Raw genomic sequence first — 24,538 nt, 5'->3', positions numbered from 1 at the left:
GCACCCAGGCGGGACAGCGGGGACCGGGACAGCCGGGAGCGGGAGCCGCGCAGGGAGGCTGCCCCCGCGCCGTGCAGCCCGCCCGGGACCCATGGAAACAGGCCGGAGGGAGCGGGACCCATGGAAACAGGCCGGAGGGAGCTCCGCACCGAGCAGCTCGGAGGGGACAGTGACAAACCCCTGGCAGGAGAGCGACTCCGGTGCTTTGCTGTGGAGGCACAGCCGCAAACAGCGCCTTCTTACACGGCACCCACTCTTGCCAAACCCCCTCCCAATAATAAATGGTTTTTGTCTTTTATGAGATCTGATTCTCGATCTCATAAAAAATAAAAACCATTTGCATTAATGGGCAGCAACAGGTAAAACTGTAAGGGCTGTCCAGATGTCTCAGGCCCAGTGTTTTCATTAACTCACACAGCAATTGTAATGAAACGCAGCAAAGGAAGCTATGTATTTCTTCACGTTTAAAAATAACTTGTTCTGCTTTCTGACAAGTGAGCTAGCAGCAGGCCTCTGAGCTGGGCATATGCCACTTTTGTACTCATTGCAGTAGTGATCCCATCTTCTGCTGCTTCATTCTGCAGTTACGATGCAGATTCTGCTCATATTTAGTATTTAGTAAGTTCCTTCAGCAACTAAAATTGTCCCAAGAGGGAAGACGTGTAAGCCCAGATGACCCCCAACACACATAAGGCCCCAGCATAAGCAATTTACTTGGAGCAAAATGGGTTTGCCAATGTGGGCAATGGTCCCCCCTAGATTAAGCAGTACATAGTTCTGGACTTCTGTTAAGCCATCTTGTGGTAGCAGTAAAAGGTATTACCTGTCCCACCACACTTTATCTCATGTCACTAGATATCAAAGCTACCACACTGGCTACTGCCACAAGAGTAAAATACTAGCTGCTGAGAAATAAAAAGAAAAATTTGTTCCACTTTTAAACTACTGTTTTTTTTTTTTTTTTCTCCTTACAGTTCCCATTCGGAAGCATGCATGGCTACAGGTTTCTATAAGCCCTGTGGAGGAAGGTTCCAGTAACTTCTTCACTTCCTATTTAGAAATACACAGTTTTACCTGCTGGTTCAGCTTCTTTAGTTCTCTATTTCTTTTGAAAGTGTGTGTGTGACTCAGGCCCTGCTGATCTGAGTTCAGGGCAGTGAAACAGAAATAACTTTAAATTAATACAAGTAGAATAACAGACATGTTTTCTACCCAGCAATACAGGTGTCTTCTGTGAAGCACTGGGACAAAGTCAGCCAAACTCTACTGCATCTGAAGCTTCTATTACAGTTCTCATGCTATTTACTTTGTCTTGTTAGGGGCATTGTGTATGAGGATGAAAAAAGGTACTGACAACTCCTTAATAAATGAAAATTAATGGCCATAAGTTGACATCAAGTACCCTTATGTATGTGACTTAGATTTTTCAGAGACTTTGTCTGAAACAAGTTATTTATAAGTCAAACACCTTCATTTTTGCAAGTTTATTAGCAGTTTGTTTATTCTTCTAAATATCTGTATTAAGCATTTCACTAATGACTTCACTTACCAGTTGTTCTTTTAAGGCTTCTTTCAATCTTACAAGTTCTAACCTACAGCAGATACAAACCATGTTTCAATTGTTATATGATAAACCACAGCTAGCTTATCTTCTTTATCAATATTAGAATATACAAATGCATTAACTCATGGTTTCCAAATCAATATTTAAGATGAGTGAACTGGAAGATTATCTTTTGGGTGCTTATGCCTTTCTTCAGGCCTGAAACTGGAGGAGCAAATTCCAAAAGGAATGGTCAGCTTGTGCAGACTCCTCCAATTTTAATTGGATATTCAGAACATTTAAAAAACAAGACAGTTGGTACCTGGACAACAGATGAGAAAGAGCATGGGAAGTAAGATAATTATCTTTGTGAAAGGACAGAGCAAGACAGGTAAGTTATGGTTTGTGAAGAAAAACAAAAAAAAGCAAGGCCAAGTACAAAGCAAATTTTTGCCTAGTATGTATTTTTTTAAATTCAGAATTAAGGATTCAATTTGCCTTCAGAAGCCATTCTGCAGATCTTCCCTTGAGGATCAGCACTGAAGTCTCAGAGAGTACGTAGGTATTTTGCCAGAATCACTCCTTATCTGGTTTTATCTTACATTAAAGGGCAACTCTGACATGTAACACACAGTTGTCATGACAGTTTTAGGTAAACTGGATGAAACAGAACCTCCTCTTAGCTCTCCTCCCTCTTTCTGCCTCTGTCCACAAATGAGGTCTGGGTTATGAGTTTAGACCAAACCATTGCAGTTACTACAAAATCTTGAAATGTTTGTGCAAACATAGTCACATCCTTTGGAGTTGAAATAGATACATCAAATGTTAATTAAGAAAGAATTTCTATCACTACTGAAGCTTTTTAACTGGTGAGAAGTCACTGATGAAATTTTAATTCTGGCTATATTTCTAGTCACACTTTATCAGTTGGCACTTGGATCATTTCAATGCCTTTGATTCTTTTTACTCCCAGCGATGGAAAAGAGCATACAGGATTTTAATGACACATTTTATCTGTGTAGATAAAATGCAGAGTTGGTAGCCATTCTTCCTTCTCACAACTGGATAAATTTAGCAAGCAGCAGACAGCCTGACCTATGTTGTGTAGGCCAAGTGCAATTTGCAGGCAAGTATAGGTTTTTAAATAATATCTTGGCTTCCCTTACACTGAAACCTTATGACTGATAGATAATCAAGAAGAAAACCATGTGATCAAGAAGGGAATTAGCTGTCTGCTGATATATCTTCTGCAAGGCATATATACAAAGTAACCACACACCATTTATTTACAAGGAGAAATAAAGAATGTTTTTTTAAGCAGTAAGGTTTTTCTGCTACCATATATTATCAACCAAATAAGCTTTTGAAGACTAGAAGGGAATCCAAATCTTCTTAATCCAAGAATAAAAGGTTCACCAGTAGTTTTAAATGAGGAAAGCTTTAAATAACATCATAAAATAATCACAACCTTTCACTCACCATGTAATTTCTGGGAAAAAAAATCCTTAGGTAATTTGTATTTGAAAGTAATTTTCAAAGGTATCTGTTTTGAAAGTCATATTCTGTCATACTTCTGCTTGATTCAAAGTTATTTAAATAGGAGTACCAACTTCATTTGTTAAACTAACAAGTTGCAGATGATGCCAGTAGACAGGAAAGGAGGGAGGAAATTCCTTGCTTGTAGCACTGGTGTCTTGACATTTCTTCTATGGATTTAATCTCTGTATCACTTAATAGGATTTAGAAGCTCAGATTTTAATAAGAGAGAGTAATGGCCTCATCTGAGGAGAAGAAAACCGAAGAAACCAGAGTCTGCTGAGAAACAAGAAGTGTTTGTTACCTTCAGCCAGAGATTTGTGATGCCCTCAGCCGGTTGAGCACTGAGCACTAAGGGGCTGTTGTCTGGGCTCCTGCTTTGGAGCCTGTTGGATCTGAGAAACCTGTTAAGATAATGTGTTCCAGGCACAACATTTCTTCAGCTTCAGACCTACAGTAACCAAAAGCAACCTCATGATCTGAGAAGCTGTTACACTATGCACACCGACAGGATCATCAGAATTCTTGGTAGTATCTATTGTACTCTGAAAAATAAATTTTAAAAAGCAAGCTTCTACTCTCAGTTTACAAAACATGTACAGTTGGAGCATTTATTTATTTATTTTTTAAACTTTCAGGTGTTTTTTTTCTGCACAATGTCACTTTTTCATACATAATAATACAATATCAATCTTAGTTTTGGTAGCCTTCAGTATCAAAAGTATAACTGTAACATTTAAAAAGTTACATTTACATACGTGGCACATTGAGTAAGATTTTTTAAAGGTCTAGTAGTAACAACTATACAATGTCTAGAAAAATACTATGTTAATTTTAAAAGAAGCAGTATGAAATTTTATTATATAGTACAAAGTCGGGTTAAAAACGTCTCTAAAGATGGCATTATTATAAATAATCAATTTATCTCAGTTTATATCGTGTCAGTTCTAGGAGAAATGTTCAAAAATACCTCACCCCTCTTCCAAGCTTTTATCAAAATTGGATAATCCTCAAGGTACTTTACACAACAGAATTCACTTTAACAAAGTATTTACTGCAAAGTTCGTGATCGCCAGGATATAAAGCTGAAATATGTATTTCCAGCATAGCAGGAAGTAACCACGAAGGCAAAGAACTGTTGAGAGAGAGGAAAACATAGATTAGGAAATAAATATATTTGAGAGCACTGTAATTTCTAAGGGAAAAAAAAAGTTATGGGACTTGGGAAAAAGGAAAATAGCAAGCTGACAAAAATGGCACACTCTCACCTTGTGCTTGTGTGGCCATCACAGCCAACATGTGTAAAAGTAAGCTTACACTATGCCTAGAAGTATGGGCTTGGAGCAGACAAAACATGACATATTTCAACTTTTTAAATAAATTCCTCATTATATAGCCTCATATCTTACAGACTGGACTGCCACCAATGTAAATACTTGCCACTTTTAGAGGCTGAGGAATTGTCTGTGGGACAATGTGAGCTCAAGCTAGCACTCCTGCCCTGCTGCTGTGTTCCAGATATTGTCTACAGCCCACCTGTACCTCAGCACGCCTCATGGTGCATCTGTCTGCTTACAGAGAAAGCTTGGATTTAAATGCAGACCCAGACGTGTTCTCAAACAGCACTGCTGATTAGGTTACCAATTCCAGAGGTCCTCTACTGATGGATAAAGATATTCCTCAGTGACAACAACCATGCTGTCATATTACTACGTTGTCAGAAATTGATAACATTATAAGCCTTCTATAGCAGGCTAGATTTATTTCATTTGTACTGATAAAGTCCAATTCAGCACTAGTCCTTAAGTTCCTGTTAATCACTGCATGTTGTTCAAAATAGACAATATTCAACATGGTCTTAACGAAAATACCAGAATGTTTTGTGCTAGTAACTGAATCAAGTAAAGCTGTCGCTGCAAATAAGATTAACACCACTTTTCTAAGAGCTGAGCAATGATACGACAAGAAGGAACAAACACAAGTTACAGGACAGGAAATTTCAATTAGATATTAGGGGAAAAAAAAACCCCAACCCACAGTGTGAGTAATCAAACACAGGCATTGTGGAATGGCCATATTTGGAAATACTCAAATTCAAGCGGACAAGGCCCTGGTAACCTGATATGAGTTAGCCCAGCTGTAGGAGTGGAGGGAGTTGGGCCAGATGGCTTCTAAGAAGTCCCTTCCAGCCTAAAAATATTTTATGATTCTACAGTTGTTCCTGGTTTATATGCCATCATTGGCATGGGTAGGCACTGCTGAGCACAGTAGGCACTGTGATGCTCACATGCTGAGCATCCAGGCAGAAATCTAAGCCTTTCAACAGAGGGCTCTTGGCGAGCATTGTCTAATGCAAATTTAATCTCTAACTCCAAAAAACTGTAGATGGTGATGTAAAATCTTATTACAGTAAAATACTGGAGCATTCTTCTTTTTCCAATGATTTTGTTTCTTATTAAATAAAAGCTCCATCTAAAATCTTTCTAACAGAATGACTACTGGGGATAGATGATTTGCTAAATCCTCTATCCATGAAACCCTTAATGGATTTTGAAAGCAAGAATCCACATTTAATAGTTTATTTAGACACTGTGTTAGATAAACATTATTAGGAAGTATTAGAAGAGAATCCAAACCTCCCATGAGACACTGAACAGTCATGCATTTTGCATAAAACCTGAATCAGCATGGAAGCTTATCTAGCAGCAAGCAAGTTCCTGTCAGCTGCAGTGACTGAGTAATAGATCTGTAGTTACAAACTGCCAAGAGGAGAAGACCCTGAACACCACTGAAATGACAGGGATTTAATGATCCAATTCCCAGGACAAAAACAGAGCAGGTGCTCATAGTTCCTGTGTTCATGGCCATACAAAAAAAGCTTCAGACAGGATTTGTGAATAGACAGTAGGACAACTGCAGAAGCATGAACACTCACTAATTTGGAATTCTTGTATACAATTGAATTTGACTCCTGTTGCCACAACATGAAATAAGCTCTTCTACAACTCTCTTCACTTTGCTAGGGAATGTATTCACCTAACTCAAAAAGTGATAAGGTTCTTTTCTATTCCTTTGTGTTTAAAGTTATATTTTATCCACTTTGACTGTTTTGGACTTCTAAATCTAAGCGCTAAGATAGTAATGTCAGACTAATTAGTGATTTGATCACGTTACATGATTTTTCACACATTGCCCTTGCAACTCAAAGGAAAGATTATCAAAAGTTGAAGCTGTAACAGGAAGATCATTGTGGAAACAGCAATACTATTCCAGGGCTTTCCCCAAGGTACTGTGTGGACAATGTGGACAATAGGTCAGCCCACAGAAAGCTGAATGCATCTTATGCATAAGTATGCAAAGTTAGCTGAGTTAGTTTAAACTGCCTTTGAAGTTGTCCAGGTGCATTGGGGTGCTCACACAATCTTTTTTGTCTGCTCTGATGTTCAGGCTCTGACCTCAGCCAGAGAGCTGGTAATAAATGGGGGTGAGGGAGGAGGAAATCAGTGTGATCTTAAAAACTTTACTGCCTTTTCTGATGTGACTGTCATCTCCTGGTGGAATTTCTACTCACCTCTAAAAACTATGAACTAAATTGCAGCTACTTATAGGTTTTGCATGTGACCTCTATCACTCTGCAGCTTTTCAAAATGCAGAACACCTGCAACTTCAACCCATACTTCCAATGAGACTTCATTTGCTGTACCTTTACTGGATGCAGAACTGATTTAAACAAAAAATGAACTCACTGAAGAAGCTGCCCAGCTGTTGTAATTGTGATTGTCCAGATCTTTGGTAACTGAAGATGCATCTACAATGGCAGCAATGAGATACAAAACAAAGGCACTTCCATTAAAACACACACCCTGTTGAAAAGACAAACACATCATTAATATGCACAGGCATTTGTTTTCCACCATTACAAAACTCTCTTCTGAAATACACTGAACACATGCAGTGTACACCAGAAATGTCATTCTTAACTAACACTTTTAACTTTTTGCCTTCTTCCATGTTTCTATCTGTAAGATTAAGATTTAACTGCTTTGAAAATCCATAAACATTGAACGATATTTTGGACAAAGTGTTCTCTCTATCACACTAAATCCAGAAAAGTCTTAAAGTCAGTGTGCTGTGATTTTCCAGAAGTGAAAATAAGGACTCAGTTTGGTTACCACAATCTAAGGGTTAGGCAGTAAGAATATGACTCTACATGATAAAAAACAAACAAAGAAACAAGATCAAACTGCACTTTGATTACACTTCTAATCTACACAAAGATAGGAACCAATAACTCGTGGCATACAGAGAGTATTTATAAAGCTTCCAAAACTTTGTTTTCTACACTACTGAAGGACATAAAGAGAGTGACTTTTTTTTTCTCAGTTGTATTCTTCCATCTCTCAGTACCTTTCCCTTTGGTCTGTTTTTAAGTGGAGAAAGAAACAGGTAAATCCAAGGAGGAGAAGAGTCTGACTGGACTACATGGGTCATCAAGACCCATGGCAGATGCTGCATTTTCTCTTTCAAGAGGCAAAGTGAATGTCTCAGGATACTTACATTTATTACTAAGAAAGAAGCAGAGCAGATAACAATGACCTCACATAACCCTACAGAGAGCAAACAAAAAGTTTGTTTGGCTTTTGCATGTGAGAGAGAACAGGAAAGGAAGAGAGAACAGATGTCTAAGATGTCTAAGAAGATGAAAAATGTATGTATGAAACTTTGTCCTTTGCTCTTTTACTATTTGGTCATAGAAGTTTCTTAAAAAAAGAAAAGTTAAATCCTTTTAAACTCCACTCTGCTACTTGTCTAAGGCATACAAATTTGGTGCCATGTTTAAGTGGAATGCCTCTGATATGCTTTGCATCTAGTTACAATTCCAGGAATGGGTAACTCAATATAGACCTGGTCTCATGTACATAATCAGCTCCCTTCAGCTTCTGACCCCAGTCCTACACTCCAGAGTGTCACACAAATATAACCCATAACTCTGTTGCTCTAGTTGCCTAAATGTTGCCAAGCTGGTACAACTCCAACTTATTAATTCCCACTGTGTGACCCACTGAATGTTAGGAATTTATGCCAATTACCCACAATTTAATTCACTTTTAACCAGCTTTGGCAAAATCTAAAAAAAGCTGTAGCTCAAGAAGAGAAGTTAAGAAGGAACAGTGGAAAATATCCACTTATCCTTCCATCCATCCCTTCCCAGGGAACTGGCCTGGGCAGTGCCTCAGCACTGAGATGGAGTCCAAGGACTGGCACCTGAGATTTAATTCACACACTTACAAATGAGTGAGGGTTCATCTCACCTATATCAGCTTGTCTAATAAAAGGTACTATGTCTATCCACAGATCTCTCCCCTTGCTTTATCTGGGCAGTACAGCAACAAAATATCAAATTGTCAATTTTAGGATAAGATGCAGGTTCTGGCAGGTTCTGGTGAACTTCTGTAAAGCACTGATTTAGAAACCCCAAATTTGATTACCTAAAGTATTTGTTGTTATTTTCAGATTTCCCATTCCAAAAAGACTCAATTACCCTGGAAAGCTACAAATCCCTGCAATATCTTGTCATGTAGAAAAAAGAGAAAAGCACATAATTTCTGCAAAGTGCTGCTCTGGGAAATAACACTGTTGGGGAAGATGGAATGCAGTGCAAGCTGATTGGGCCTTTGCTGCCAATATATTACTCAAACCAAATGGTTCATGCTAAATTACCATCTGCTTCTTAAATTCAAATTCACCAGATTTTAAAAGCTTCCATTGATTGTTTTAGCAAAAAACTTGCACTATGAAGGAGAGTCAGTTTTGAAGCATGTCTTTTGGATAAATTTGCAGTAAAAGTAACTGCATCTTAAGCAATTTGGTAATGTGCTTAACCTGCAAAAAGTGAATTTACAACAGAGATGTCCAGGTGTAATTTTGGATACTGCGTACAATAGGAACAGTTTGAGCTAACTGTCACCTAAGGAAGCACAGCAATAACTGGCAGATACTGAAATTCGGGATTCTTCAGAGAATAGGGTAAAGGTGGGTGTAAACTCACTCAAAAAGATGTGTGTCATGCTCTTTCCAACAAAGACTTTAAAAGCACCTCTCTGAAAAGAGACTCAATGTTCCTCTTGGCCATACAGGAGCAGCAAAGGACCAATTTGAGGGCTGTTCCCAAAAGCTCTGCTCTCAAAAGCTCTACCTTAGGGCAAAACAAGCTAGAACACAAGCATCTTTTATTTGTTTTGTATTTATTTTCTCTTTAAATGACCCTTTTATATGAAAGGAGACTATCTTTTGGACTTACATTTATTTGGAACTCAGAGCAAGAAATATACTCAATATGAAATAGAAACAAATCAAATATTCCAGTTTGTCTGCCACCATAGATCAGGGGAACTCATTTATGTGCAGTTGCCTCATAATAGCATTCAACTGATGAAAGAAGGGTAATGACCAAAGCTTTATTCAAATGGATAAAAAGATGCTTTCTCTTTGAATGTACTTTACTTACATGTAATGCAATGGGGAAAAAAAAACCCCACACCTTTAAACATACCCAGATACATTACTGCGGTAATTGAAATAATCCAACATTTCTATAGCAGTGTTACAGCCTTAATGGTAATTGCTGGTTATGAAACTCGAAAATAGAGAAGCTATCTGAACATAATCCTGGTTGTTCTTATTAGTAATTGCTATAGCTGGCTATTTATTGCAGCAGCAAATGGGATCACTAAAAGAGGAGAGTATTCTAGTATTCAATTTTAGTCACATATAGCTGATAGTCACACAATATAGCTGATAGCAACACAGAAGTCAAATACATTTCATCATAGAAATAACAGAATTCTAGTCAATAATATTTAGCTGTTAAAAAAAAAAGAACAGTATCTCACTGCATCCAACGAATGCAAAGATAAAGTTTATAGTGATTCTTAGATGGGTCACAAATAGCCATTTGGCTAAAATGACAATGACTTTTAGGATCTACTATCCTGAAGACCAGGCTGCTATGCAAATGAGGTAAAAATATACTGTTGAGAGTTAGAGCTGGCCAGGTTTGCTCAAACCATAAAAACTGGATCTGCATTTTAAGTGCCTGTGAAATTTTTCTGTAATTACAGTAGCTGTTTATCTGATTTGCTTTAACTCTTGAGCTCAAAGCAAAGGATTACATGGTACATATTTTACATATAAATAATTTTCAGCACCATTTTCACAGTAGACTACATATGGATTGTCAGAGTGCTGCTACCTCTGAACTATCCTTGCTTTAACTTCAGCAGAGGAAGACTCATGTTTTAAGAGCCTGAGTCCTGCTTCTAATGCATGGTGTTGATTCCAGTAGGGATTTCTGCTGTTTAAGCCATATGGCTGAGTCTGTTACCTCAGAGGCAGCAACAGACTCATTCTTCATGGGACATAACCACTACAGAGAGAAAAAGAGGTCACCGTGCGTAAGTGTCAGTCACACACACATGAAAAATCAAGTCACTACATCAATGGCTGAAAAAAATGGTGAAACGTCATAGAAAAAGTGCTTTGAAAGTGTCTGGGTAGTATGAAAGTTAAAACACTGCAGACACACAGTAATCAGGGAAAAATCTGCAAAGAGTACAAGTAGAGCTGGTAAAATATACATGTAGAATGCATCAATATTTTATTCACTTTGAAACCCAGCAAGCCTGGAACAACAAAGAATGGGTATATTTACCACCATGGTCCATGGCACCTGCGGGATCCTGGTGTAGGTCATTGTCATGTAGATGATCAGAAAGAAGACGGTGAGAACCCAGTAAAATACAGCTACAAACATCACCCAGCCAAAGGCTGGATAGAGAAAGTATTCTGTTCCTGCAATCAGGGTCCACACCAGCAGCCCCAGCACCTGCAAAAGTTAAGGAGAAGAAAGAAAACTGTCACACAGTTCTAGACCTCAGACTGCTGTTCACATGAACCATTCAATGAGCTGAATGGGGATGCTGCACTGGCAAAATACTGATCCAACAAAAAAGAACATATAAAACTGGTATTGCTGTGGCAGGGTGTCACAAAGGGAAAGGCATCTTATCTATTGATTTAGCCCAGCCTTTAACTACTTTGGAGTCATACTTGCAGTGGTTTTACAGCTATGCTCCCAAAAGGATTGATTATTGTAGCTTTCCTGCTGATGCATGAAGGCAAATGCTGCTGTTTTCCTGCCAGCAATGTCACTTTAGAAACAACAGCCTGTGGAAGACCACTGGGATCTTCAGGTTCTACCTGCCACAGTCACAGGTCACTTACTAGTTGGGGTCCAGCTCAGAATGGCCCACACCTGCTCTGTGGATTGGCAGGCACCACAGACACAGAACAACTCCTAAACCCTACTGTAAAAGGCTGTAGTAAAATATCAACACCACTAAAACACACATCTGTAACTGGAGAAGAGCAAGTCACATTGGGAATGTCATTGTACTCCACAGCTCTTAAAACATCTCCCACGTGACTTGACCCTAAGTAGTAGACAAGGACTCACACTCAAGCAAAGTCCTCAAGCAAACCAGTCTGGGAGAAAAACCTCCCTCCTGATGTGGCAGTCTGTTCAGATCTAAGACACAAAAAAATACACAAACCAGAGGTTTTAACATACTCTCTCCAGTTTTCTCCAATGCTAGGTGATCTCCAATGCATTAAAAGGAATGAGGAGCAAGCAAAATGTAAGTCATATGCCACAGGAAAAAAAAAGTTGTGTGTTTTTCAAGTTGTCCAGCAATTAGAAAAATCTTAACCATAAAAAGAAAGTGACATTTTATACCTTAAAAACAAACAAACAAACAAACAGCAAAGCTCACTCCACACACTTTATTAGACTCAGATGTGGGAACTAAAATTCCTTATTTGCAACAAGGCTTAACTCTTTCTGCTCTATCTGGACTATGGTGAAATTATCTAGCAGTGAGAAATGGAAAGATTACAAAATTAAAGCAAATAGCAACACATTTATCACATAAGAGCCACAGCTGGACAGCTTAAAGAACCTTCTACCCCAATATCCTATCTCCAGCAGCAGTTAGTACCAGACACCTGAGGAAATACATTAAAGAACAGACCATCAAAAGTAATATTTCCTTGGACTACCTTCCTCAGCTCTCAGGACTGTGCAGTGAAGGGACTTCCTGAGCTGGTGGTGATATCTTTGTCATCAACAGACCCTGACAGCAGATGATGGTTTTGCTACAGCTTCATTTGCACAAGAGCCAATCCTATTCCCATGCAAGCTGCTGGCCATGGTCACATTTACTCCTCTATTGCAGAATTGAACGTACATATAATGTTTAGAGATTTATCATTCATGTTTACAAGACAATACTGTTACAGAAAAACTTCTTGTCATTGGTCCTCCTACCACCTTGTATCTGTTTATTTTGTCTTCAATTCATCTTCCAAATTGCCACACAAACTTAATTCAACCCTCTACCATGTACTGACAGTAGATTAGATGTATGTTATTTGTACATTCATCTACATCTGCATCATGCATCCATAAAAGCACTGCACAAATGTCTGTTCTATGGTTTGTTTGGAGTTTGCTTTTCTCTCTTAAGAGAGAAAGCATATAATGGTCTGTTTAGGAGCATTTTCCCCCCTAAACGTTTTCACCAACACACGAATTTCTCTCCAACAGGAAGCTCTAGAACTGGAATAAAAAATTCCTGCTTTTCACAGCATACCAGGGGAGGGCAGCATTGCCTAGTAAGAACAGCTCAAACAGCGTTAAGTGGAGCCTTTAAAACACACTATTTTCAATGCAAAGTTATCGGTTCAGCAATGCTTCCCATAGTTCATTTTAATTCTACTTCCAACAACGTTTTACTAATAGTAGCAATTCAGTTAATAGCACCTCAAATTGCAAGAACTACCCACAATCAGATAAAAAGCAACTCAATTTTAGTGTAACAACTGTTTTAAGGCTAAACAATTTTGATAGACTGTTTAGCTAAAGAAAAATACCATTTTCATAGGATACAAAGTTGTTTTTCATTACATCCATACGCTTGAATCCAAATTTAAATTCATCATCCAGAAATTATACAGATAAACAACTGATCTCATGCTTGATAAATAATTACTGAAGGCAGATTTATCCTAGATCTGAGTATCTTATAAAATACCAAGAACAGAAATTTTGAAGGTGAGGAAAAAAAATTTAAAAATTTAATCATTAAATATTCTGCTTAGAAGTGTTGATTTTTAGAACACTTTTAAATATAGAAGTAGATTTTTCATGAAATGCACAGGACTAGGAAAAATTTTTCCTACTAAATGCAATAAGATTGATAAGGATACCTCAGTTTTATAATGGATTATTATTTAAAAGAACAAAATCTTCACAAGTGGCAAATTATTAAAATTAAAAAGGAAAATTCTGAGGTTACATGAGACCACTAATCTTACATAACCACACACTAAAGCTAGCAAGACATTCCCTAGAGCACAAGTATTCATGCTGGGCCCTGTTTTTTCCAGTAGTATTCGAACCTGGAGTTATCCCCCCTCTTCCAAGATAATTTTAATATTTAGGTGGCTGTACACCTCACATGTATTCCGAAGAATTGCTTTTAACCCACGTTTTTAGCTGGCTTGTATCAATGGCAGAACAACTCACCCAGGCAATTGAGATGCACCACAGATGTTACAGATTTATATTCTTAACTGGTTCCTGCATCGTAACTTTGATGGGTTGCATATTAGAGCACATTTGACATTTTCAGTTAGATCCAGATACTCTTACAGCATATTACTGGAGCTGACAGGCTAAAATAATATTTCAGACTTCTTGATTAGACCTGAAAAGGTCAGATCAGCTCATGGTCAACAATTCACTCCGTGTAGTTAAATGATATGGCAAATGGTTTCGCTGCATATGTAAACACATGCAATAAATTGATTCAAAGTTCACACTGGCCGTCAGCATCTACAAAATACCTCAGGAGCCAAAGCAATCCAGACATCTAGACAAGCCTTCCATGATTAGCTGGTATTCTCAGCATGCTAAATACCGAGATTGTTTCTCTGGTGCTAAATGCCTGCCTCGTAATTTTCTGACTGCCCCTTACATGACAGCTTTGCTGTTCAACAGATCAGTACAAACTGGGTGACACTGCTGTATCTGCTGCAGCTGAGAATGCCACTTCTCCTACTGGCTTGGCATCACACCTCCCCACTGGGAAAAAGTGGACTGTATTCACATGTCACCTCAATGAGCATCCAGCGTACAGAATCTGGCAAGTGAGTGATAGGCAAGCAATGCTGGAAAGCCAACATCAGCAACAGCTGGGGAGTGCCTGCAGTAATTCAGTGAGCACAGATGGTGCACAGCCACCTTCACTGCTCCAGGTCAGCTCTAAGACAAGGGAGAAGGCTCCACCCAGGAACTGGGGAAGGCCTCTATCTCACTATGACCAGGTAGGCTAGAGTGTATTAGTAATAGCTAAGTATTTGGTTTTAATTTATGACCAAGTCAGAATATGCTTAATTAGAATTACAGGAGCATACTACTATTCTGGAAAAAATGAGCCCAAGAAAGGGGGAGGGAAAGGCATGAAGAAGGCCCAAGAAAATAATGCATTTTACCATTAATGTGGTAATGGATGAGAGGGGATGCTGGATCCTAAGACTATAAGGGCTCCACCAATGGGTCCAGTTTTTCCAGTCAGATGGGAATAGGGATGTCAGTGCAAGATAAAGGCAAGCAGTTTTTTGTTGTTTATGGCAGGTTCTGATTTCAACTCAGACATTTATTTTGTGGTCATTTGGCTGCTGCTTCATCAGGTACCTGCATTACTAAAATGCATTAATATGTCAGTGCACTAATGCATACTTCAGCAGTTGGCAGACACCATAAAAAGGAAGTAACTTGGTAGCAAAATCCAACATTATTGAGTGTGCAGGTTTAAAATTAGATGCTTAATTACATATTCAAACCCTTAAATAAATGCCATAATTCTTCTGCAGTGCTGAGAACTTCAAAAGTATTGGATTATTTAGTCACTTTTAAAAAAAGAGGGCTTTGTTGTTAGTACATGAGACACTTCTTGTCTCGTGTCACAATTCAGCAGGTATAAAAGCAGGTGTGAGCTTGAATCTGTGTATCCAGCTTTGCTTTTCAAAGCAGCTTAAAAACTGCAAAAGAAAATTTGTACTTGCCACCTGCATTCAAAAGACTACGATGTAACAACTCCTCTCCAGTGACACCAGGGTTTGGAATTCTCCAGCATTTCTCCTGAGTAGTTAACTCAGCAACACAGTTAAAAATGTGTATATGGCCTTTCCACAATAAAAGAAGTCTCATTGTAGCAGAACTGACAGGAAGAAAAACCCAAGGCTCACCTATTTAAAACAAAAACAAACAAACAAAAAAAACCACAAAAAAACAAACCAAAACAAAAATTTGGTACGTTTGCCAGAAGTTTTTCCTATTCTTTATCCAAGAGATGCTTCCTGTGACCATAAGCACTGCAGGATTTATATGGAGTTGCTGCTGGCGCAGATGAAAAGGATGGCAGATGGAAACTAGAAGAGTTGTGCTTTTGCAGCACGAATTGCCTACTGTATGCAAAGCCACCTAAACATGGACAGCATCCAGCAAGGAGAAAGCAGGACATCTTGCCTCCTCTTCCTAGCAGAGGAGATTTATGACTAGAGGACAGAGACACCATTGTAAATTATTGCATATCATTATTTCATTACTAAATCACAAGTTAGGAGCTACCTTATCAGCAGCACAAGCAGCCTGTCAATGTCTCAACCTCCATCCTTTTCTGCCTTGGCTACATACCAAGATGGTGGTGCTGGTGTGGATTTTAATGACAAAAAAAAGAGTGAGAAAAAGAGAAATATCCCTCTACCGTTCCTGTTAAATATATCCAGGACAGTCAGTCATAAGAACAGGCAGATTTAATGGTATCATTTCCAGCTGGTTTTATTTTACAGATTTATTGATTTATTTGCAGATTATTTACAGATAGAGATTTTTTTTTTTAATGTTTTTTCCAGCTCAGGCTAAATGGAGTAAGTGTTTGCACTGCACTTTAAAAGTGTCTTTAAATCAGAATTTTTGTGCTCTCACACATCATCCATGAAGTGACACAACAATTCTGCCTTCTGCCGCTAGAGCGAGCACAATCATTGCTTTTTTCTTCACGGAAGGGGCATTTTGCCCAGCAGTAGCATCAGGGCAATTGCAACCCCTGCAAATCGAAAAGGACCACTCAAAATAAGCAAGATATCTATATCTATATAAATCTTTCACTAGGAGTAATTCCAAATTTGAGTGTCTTCCCAAGGCAAATTCAACAGGTTAATTTCCGTACCAGGTACAACAACAGCAACAGCAACTGCAGGTTTATTCACGAACTAGTCAAAATAAGAACACTTGATGTGTTCAACTTAAAAAAAAGTATAAGAAAAAATAAGGTGAAAGCCTGTAATTGCTGGATAAATCAAACATCAATCCAGACTAAAATACAAAATATAAAAATCTTATTTCTGCTGCTGTAAGAGAAAAGGTGATAAGCATGTTTTTAAATTGAAAGATTCAAACTTCAAATATTTCCACTAACACTGAGTAAAGGTGCAAAGATGAAGAAATTCAAAATTTTTTTTCAGCTATGGTTTTTAGAGATAGAAGAACCTTGCTTAAGTGTCTTTGACAGTTCAAGAGCTATGTGAATGTACTCTGGAACAATCTAATCAATACATTGCCTTAACCTACTGCTTCTCTTTCCCAGTCTCAAACATTTTTTTTTCAAGCACCAAACATTACAGCGAGCTGACATCAGCCACTCTCTAGTGTCCCCCTCTCATTAGATTGTTCATGGTTTTGCCTTGCTAGGAAAAAATTTTAAAATCCACAGTGCTCACAGAAGCATACAGAAGCATGCCAGTGGTCATAGTGGACATACCAATTTTATAATTTGCACAGTACTACTCTTAGCACCAAACTTAAGCAGCAGCTATGGGTCTCAAGTCTCTCCTAGCTTTGAAAACACTTCTGCCTAATCAAAGTCCAAAATTCAGTCTCTTCTACTTTGCCAGAATTTCTAAAAATTTTCTGAATGCCTGTTTAATTACTTTCAAGTGACCAGTTTCAGTTGAATCTTCCCACTAGTCTTCAAGATTTCTGTCATGCTCTTGGCTTGGTGGCAGCACCAGCATACACCCCTCAGGCTAAATGGGCCTGAAACAGTGGCAATACTGACCATTACTTCAGAGAATCACCCCCTCCAGAGCTGTTATTTAGGATAGATTTCCTAAGAAAGAAAACCGCTGGAAGCAGCATGTGCCAAAATATGTTCCGGATGTATATCTTCATCAAAGACTGAACTCTCTTACCCCAGAGTTTAGTCCAAATCCTATGACATGTCAGAAAACCTCCTGACCCAAGATTGAAATGGGTCAAAGCCTTCTGGCAGACACTTCATTCAATAGGGAACACACCTTTTCCGGAATGAGACTTCAGACAAAGCTCTTCGAGGGCTGACAGACCTCTGCTGCCTTTCCCACAGCTCCACAAAGCAGGGAAGTCCTCCCACACCCACCCCAAACCCCCCAGAAAGAGTCCAGGAGCACCTATGCCTAAAAAACTGGGCACCAGACCTCCTCATGTGTGAGCCAGTAAATAAAGTCCAGTCCTGGTGTTCAGCCAGCACTCAGGAGTGCCCAAGAAACTATGAAGTCTCATTGGGAAGAGCAAAGAGAAAGCAACGTGCAAGTGAGAAACTTTTTTGTCTGATCAGAATGGGCACTGCCCAGGCATAAAGACAACAGCACCCAGGCAAAATGCAGCAGCACGCCCAATTTCGTGTCACCTTAGTAATCTACCACCTACTAAAAAGGTGTAAATCACAAAGGTACTCCTTCTCCACTGCAGCCCATGCATGAGGAATCTTTTGTGATACAGTGCTCCAGCTCACTGCATCTGGCATCCCAGAAAAATAACCCAGGGGTGGGGGTCAGTAAGGAAATCGTGCTGTCCATGCCAGCAGCACATTACAGGTTGCTTCACCTGAGAAATATGCATGGAATGTCTGAGACCAGAGCTAACACCAGTAACACAGTAAACTTAAGGAGGTAGCCTATATTAAAAAAACAAGATATGTTTTCTGGAAAACACAGACATACCACATCAAAATTATGAAATCACTGCAACAGATTTCTTACAGTTTCTCAGGAAGCTCTATTAGAGGCAGAGTAGTGGATATTCAGAAGGTAAATAAGAAACAAGAGTTTGTTCAGGTTGTAAATTTTGTTCATGTCATCAAAATGTTACAATGGAAGATTAGAAACTCTTAGGAAAAAAAATAAAAGTAAATAAAAACCTCTACCAAAGAGAAAATTCCAGAGTGCTTTATAAATCAACGATATACCCACACATTGAGTATGTTCTGCTCATTCCTCCCTTCCACTTACAAAATGATTCAGTTGGACTATTCAAGGCACAGAGAACAGCTCCTACAAGGAAAGAAAGTTAAGGCTAGAAAAAAAGACAGATCCAATTTTCTGTTGAAGACTGAAGGAGGATATGAAAGAAGTCTGCAGAATGTCAGGTGGCACAAAGAGGGGAGCGAGGAGTAGATTAGGACTTGCAACACAAGAAGCATCCTGCTAAAATTATCACACAAAAAGATGAAAAACAAACAGAATGAAATGGTCTTTCAAAACAAAACAAAATCAAAAAGAAGGAAAAAAACCCACAGTACATAATCAAATCATGGAATGCCATAGGAAACATCATACACACTCTGGGTCAGCCCTGTCTGTACATATTATGTACATACATGACAGTCAGGATAGTCAGCAATCTTCAGCACTGGAAATTCCTAAATGTGCAGTTTGCTAGAAGTTAGAGAACCATAATAGAGGAGAAAAGCTTGCAGTACATGCTCCTTCTAACATTCCTCCCTAAGTTTTCGGTATCAGTGAATATTAGAGACTGAGCTAAACAAACCACTGACCAGATCCATTACTTCTGGTTTTAACTGGCCTTCCTTTCCTGCAACCCTGGCAACCAAGGACTGGAAGATGTAGAAGTGTTAATAGAATAGGATGAGATGATTACATGCCACATCAATATATCATTTGTTTCTAAAGTAGAATTACAACAAATTATCTCAAGGAACTGTGAAGAATCTGGCTCGAATTATATCATCATGAAATTTATCTTCTCAGTAGAGTGGAGGTTGATCATTAACAGGCCATTAAAATGTGTACAAAGCATAAAGATTGGTCCTTGTCCCAGGGCACTTTCCACATTAAACGCTCTGGAGTTTGAGGGCTGTGTTCAGGAGCACAGTACTGCTTATCCATGCCTGTAAATTCTAACTCAACCTTGTATTTTGCCTGGGGATCTGCACACATGGAGTAGTTTATATACGTTACTGTACACTATGCATACATTAACTTGGTATCACAGTGCTACCATCATTTCATCTACAAAGAGGCAGCAGAAGACAGCCTTGTCTGTGCCCATCATGTTCTCTAGTCTGAAAGTGTCTTGATGCAGAATACAGTGAGATAGGCAGCCAGGAGAAAGACCTGCAAGCTCAGGGCTGCTGCAGCTGGCTGGGACCACACTGGTTGCTGCTATCAGTGGCTCCATCAGGGCCACAGTGTCATGTGAAAATAAAGAGGGGTGGTACAAAATGCTACTGGAGACAAGCAGCCTGACCTAAGCAGCACTTACTCACCTCTCTGGAAGGGTGACAGTGCAAGGCAGTGACCTCCACAGTGCTCAATCTCTAAAGGTCGACAAGAGCATCTAAACACCAAGGAGAGGAGACTGCCTGGCCTCTTATCGAACAATCCCGCGGGATGCTACTGAAAGGAAGGCTGCTGCCACTCCCTTTTCCTTCCACTTCAGCGAGGCCTGCCCGTGGCAGGGGTTTCTCTCACCACCTAGGATTTCCTAGAGAGAAACACTGTGATATTGTGCAGAAATGCTTGTTGATTCCAAATTCACTGCCTCCTCCCAGCCCTGTCAGGAAACCGTGAAGTGGTACTGCTACAGTAAACACTGCAGTATCATGGAGCTGGGAATTACTCACTGGAATTGCTGCTACATTTTGCCCTTGAGCAGCAGAGAAAGGAGAATGTAAAGTAATAGCACATTAGAATAAAATAAAAAATAATCTGCCTTTCCAGTTACTTTCTGAGCAAATTTTCATTTAACCACGCCTTCAAGTATGAATTTTAAAGCAGACAATTACAAGCAGAATAGTCACATAGAGACTATAGAAGGCACAGGATATGTATTTTTGTGTGTCCTAGTGGCTTCTTTTGTGCAGTCTCTAGAGGTGATGGCTTTTTTGAGGAAAAACTTTAAGATTCAGTACAAACACCTTCAGATACAAAAGTAGCGATTAAATTCCATATTCCAATATTTTTTCCTTTTCAAAAGCCTGCTTATAAATCAAGATTGGTGAAACTACAAGGCTGAATGATTTTTTATTTAACACTCAAATATTAATACATTTTGGAGTTCTGAGTAGAACCTGTAACTGATTTCTTTGAGAATTAACACTCAGTTTTAGTCCTCTAAACAGTCCTGTCCCCAAACAGGTAGTAGAGAAGTAAAAATAAATCCTATGTGACTCACAGGAGATCCAGGGGCAATTTACTGAGTCGATTTGTGAGGAGACCTATCATTGCACTCATACAATGTCATATGATTTAATTGATTTAAATTTTAGATCTTCATACTATAAAATTATGTGTAGATTTGAGAGCTCACATTAGTCAGGAACATCAGCTACTTGGTGGAAGGACTTAGGAGAGCTTGGAGTGCTTCCTTGAGGCAATTTAAATAAAAAGAAAAAAAGGAAAACCACATTGGCAAGCTTTTTGAATTCTTGTTTTGAGACATGAACCTAAGATTTGGACAAAGAAAGAAGCTTCCTCACATTCACCAAGAATGTCAGCTGATGATGAATTTCACATCTCTTCTCAAGACAGAACTGACTTCCAGAGTGCAGCTGCAGTTTAACTCTGGGATAGGGTTGCCCCCTTCCACCTCAGGAGCTTGGGTGGGGCAGACAAAATCTTAACATATTCCTTTTCCTTTACACAAATGCAGTGCCTGGTTCACAAACACATGAGAGTTTTCCTGAGAAGTCCTTCCTGAGAGGGACTACTTCAAGCCAAGCAGTAGAGGCATATTTATGGAGGTGAAGACGACAGTATAGCCCTTGAGTTCCGAATACTATTTCTCCTTTATAAAGCACTTATACAAATTAAATGTGCAGGCTTGATCTGCTGTGCTTACTGAATACAATGTTTGTTTCTTGCTTTTCAGAAGTGCATTGTGAAGAAATTATTGTCCTTGTACAGAAAAACTAGGAAAAAATGCAATAACTGTCTGCAATCTCATTTACTTTTTCTTTTATTATTTTAACTGGAAAAGGGCAGAAGCAGATTCTGAGTTCAAAAGATAGAGGACCATTTGTATCTGTCTGAACGTGTCTTCCCCAATGTGGCTATTTACTATTTTTTTTATTACTACAACTACTACTGTTTCTTATTGGAGCATGATGGCAGAAGGAGTTTTTCTTCTGATCCAATAAAATCATACATGAAAAGTCTTCCTTAACCTTGATATTGCCTCTTCTAGAGACATACAAACTCTTCCTTTGAAAGAAGTTTTGCAGCACTCTATCATCCTTTTTCCGATCTCCCCTGAAGGGACATAGCTCCTGAGGGTAGAAAAATACAAGCTTCTCAATAAATTTTGTAAGCTACTTTTAACATTTCGTGCATGTATACATGTGGAGTACACATCCAAGAAAAAAACGAAGAAGTCATTTTGCCATAGTTTTTATATTAATAAAGTAAATTATTTTTAAAGGAGAATCCCTAACAATGGCTACCTTATGAATTATAAATGATTATTTATGTAGTTCACTTTGTTTAAAGGCTGTCTACAAGAGAACAATGCTGTATACAGCTGCTTTATTAATAATGTCACTGGCTCTTTGTTGCTATTTTTACATCTCCATCTTCCTGTTAGGCCATGTAAATAGAGATGCCTAAAATTAGCGGGCATGCAGCATTGTTTCACAAGTCTTAGCTGCTACATTAAAATAGGAAGCTTATTACTTCTTTGGGAATAACTTGTATTTTGCCCCATAGCTAAGATACAAAGTCATAAAGCCAGATATGACGCAATGGAAAATTCAAAAATCTATTGCTGCATTCTTCATCCATTTAAACAGGAGGAAACCCTTAACTGCTTTTTCAAAAAACCTTTAGACTGAAAGTATCTTTTAATTTCCACAGCTGAAAACCACAAAAATTGATTTTGTACAATACAGAATTTTTTCTTGCTGTGAGACAGAATCTTCTTGTCATCAAAAGTTGAAACAATTCCCCTTGCCCAACAAACAGAAGAGAAAATAAGATGATAAAGAAATAAGGAATCTGCATTCAGATTTGTTGTTGTCTGCCTATTTAGAAGCAGATTACTTCTATATTGAGTCCCAGGAATAATAATCCAACCCTAAGGACTGTGATTCACATATTTAGGTAAAGTTTAAAGATTTTACAAAGACTGATCCACTTGTTGTAGAAGCACCTCAATGAAAAATCCTTTTACTTCTCTGGCAAAATCACTTTCTTTCCTGAGTACACTTTGCAATAACAACACAGAAGAACTGCATGCCTATAAATATTTAACACTTGCATATGCTGTTCTGGAGGCATTTATGTTCAAAGACTTCACTGTCAGAAAGGACCATTTTGGCCATGTTGCCAATGGCATAAAGATTTCAACTTACAACATGCTTTTTGGAAAGAGATGACACCTTGGCACAAACGTTGCAATGACAAAATTCATCTTGTCTCTAAAAAAACTGCCGTCATGTCTACTGCTTTCATTGGTGAAAAACCCCAGCCCCATTTCTCATCTGAATTTTTCTGAAGTCAGTTTCAAGTCATGTCCTTTTCCAAAACGTCCATCTGTCACCAATATATCAAAGATAACTTTGAACTAAGGGCCATATTCAAAATTGTTGACAAAACACAACTGAACAAGAGATAATCAGAAATACTAGCATTGCTTCTGGCAACAAGCTACATTGGGTTTTTTAATTCTGCTTTATCTTTCTCTTTATTATTTTTGTGGTAGTAATAGAAAGAGTTGACTTTGAAGGAATCAAGAACAAATCCAGAATTAAGTTTTCAACAGAGGCCTACATAAGACCTATATAAGGCTTGTTACCAGTGTTCCACATTTAATGTTTTGCAGAGATGTTTAGGGTACTAAAGCAACTTTAGGGTGAATTACATGAAGTGTATTATATGAAGGAAGAATTATATGCAAGTGAAAATATTAATACCAAATGAAAAAAAATTAATTGGCCAAACAAGTTAAACAACTCTACACATCAGTCATGCTTTTAGAGAACTCCTTTTTCTCGAGCTCCATAACTTTATTTTCAAGGATCTGAAGAAAAAAGTCCACAAGCCTGAAGGAGACTTCCCGCAGCCTTTCTGCTCTCCATAATAAATACTCAAGCAGTGCATGCAATATAAAAGAACAAAGTAAAAAGGTCTGTGGGATACCTGACACTTGAAATTCAAACTACCAAAGTCATAAATTAAGTATACATGCCTATTTGTGGGGCAGGGTATAATGTTCTCCAACTGCTTCAATGGGCCTTATGTAAACAAAGAACAGAACAACTGGTGACAAATGCCAGCTTTCTAGTGCAAGAAAAAAGTCTTCAATCAAGGAAAAAAAAAACCCCTCAATCCATTGGCTTATCCAGATTTAAATATGTGAGCAGAAATTATTTAATGTCCCTCAGATATTTGCTCTGCTGTTGTGCCAGAGGTTAATGCCCTGCAAGGGTTACTGAAGACAAAGCTGCTCCTCAGTCACTGCACTCTAATGCTCAGTGTATTTGAGGTAAACAAATCTCTGGTTTGTGGTGTCACCACAGGCTAGAATGTGAACTGCAGTGAACAGCAAGGCATGGAGACCTTGTCAGCTGTCTGCATGTATGAGCTATCAGTCTGAAACCAGAAATTCGGTATTTGCCTCCGATAATGCATAAACACAGAAATGCCAAGAGCTGCTGCTCTCACTGCATTCCCCCACATGCTTCACTGTCCCCACAATACAGCTAATATATTTTGGGTTTTCAAGAACTTTTGATTCCACTTCTCCTCTAAATCTGATTTCCCAGTACAGCTCACAAATGTCAGAATGGCTACAAACTACAGGGATTATTATGGATTAATGAATCCCGCATGCCTGAAAGTGTTTAGAGCAATTACACCTCTTAGTGGTAAGGTATTTCCCACACATTCTCCTTCAAGCTCCTCTGTCAGCAGGGCTGTTTCCTCTGGGAGACAAACGTGTTGTCAGACCGAAAGCTGGTACAACCCCCAGATGGATGTAGCAAAGTGTGCCTTCAATCCTAG

At 38.7% G+C, this 24,538-nt stretch overlaps 1 protein-coding gene across 2 annotated transcripts in view; it reads right to left on the bottom strand.

Moving 5' to 3' along the window:
- Window positions 1-3,180: 3,180 nt before the first annotated feature.
- The window catches only part of CMTM8 (CKLF like MARVEL transmembrane domain containing 8), a 35,628-nt gene continuing 14,270 nt past the window's right edge, over window positions 3,181-24,538 (bottom strand). Inside the window, exons 2-4 of one of the 2 annotated variants that reach the window (XM_071429952.1) lie at window positions 10,791-10,964; window positions 6,826-6,942; window positions 3,181-4,214 (exon numbers count right to left, since the gene is read on the bottom strand). In XM_071429952.1, coding sequence (XP_071286053.1) covers window positions 4,131-4,214; window positions 6,826-6,942; window positions 10,791-10,964 — 375 coding nt within the window. In that variant the 3' untranslated portion in view covers window positions 3,181-4,130. The remainder of the gene's footprint in view (window positions 4,215-6,825; window positions 6,943-10,790; window positions 10,965-24,538) is intronic. The other variant, XM_071429953.1, reaches the window with a different exon arrangement.

Source organism: Agelaius tricolor, unplaced genomic scaffold (genome assembly GCF_023055355.1).
Source record: "Agelaius tricolor isolate 1412-34295 unplaced genomic scaffold, bAgeTri1.0.p SCAF_6, whole genome shotgun sequence".
NCBI classification, from domain to species: domain Eukaryota; kingdom Metazoa; phylum Chordata; class Aves; order Passeriformes; family Icteridae; genus Agelaius; species Agelaius tricolor.
The sequence above is the reverse complement of the archived record's forward strand: the minus strand, read 5'-3'. Positions and strand labels throughout refer to the sequence as shown.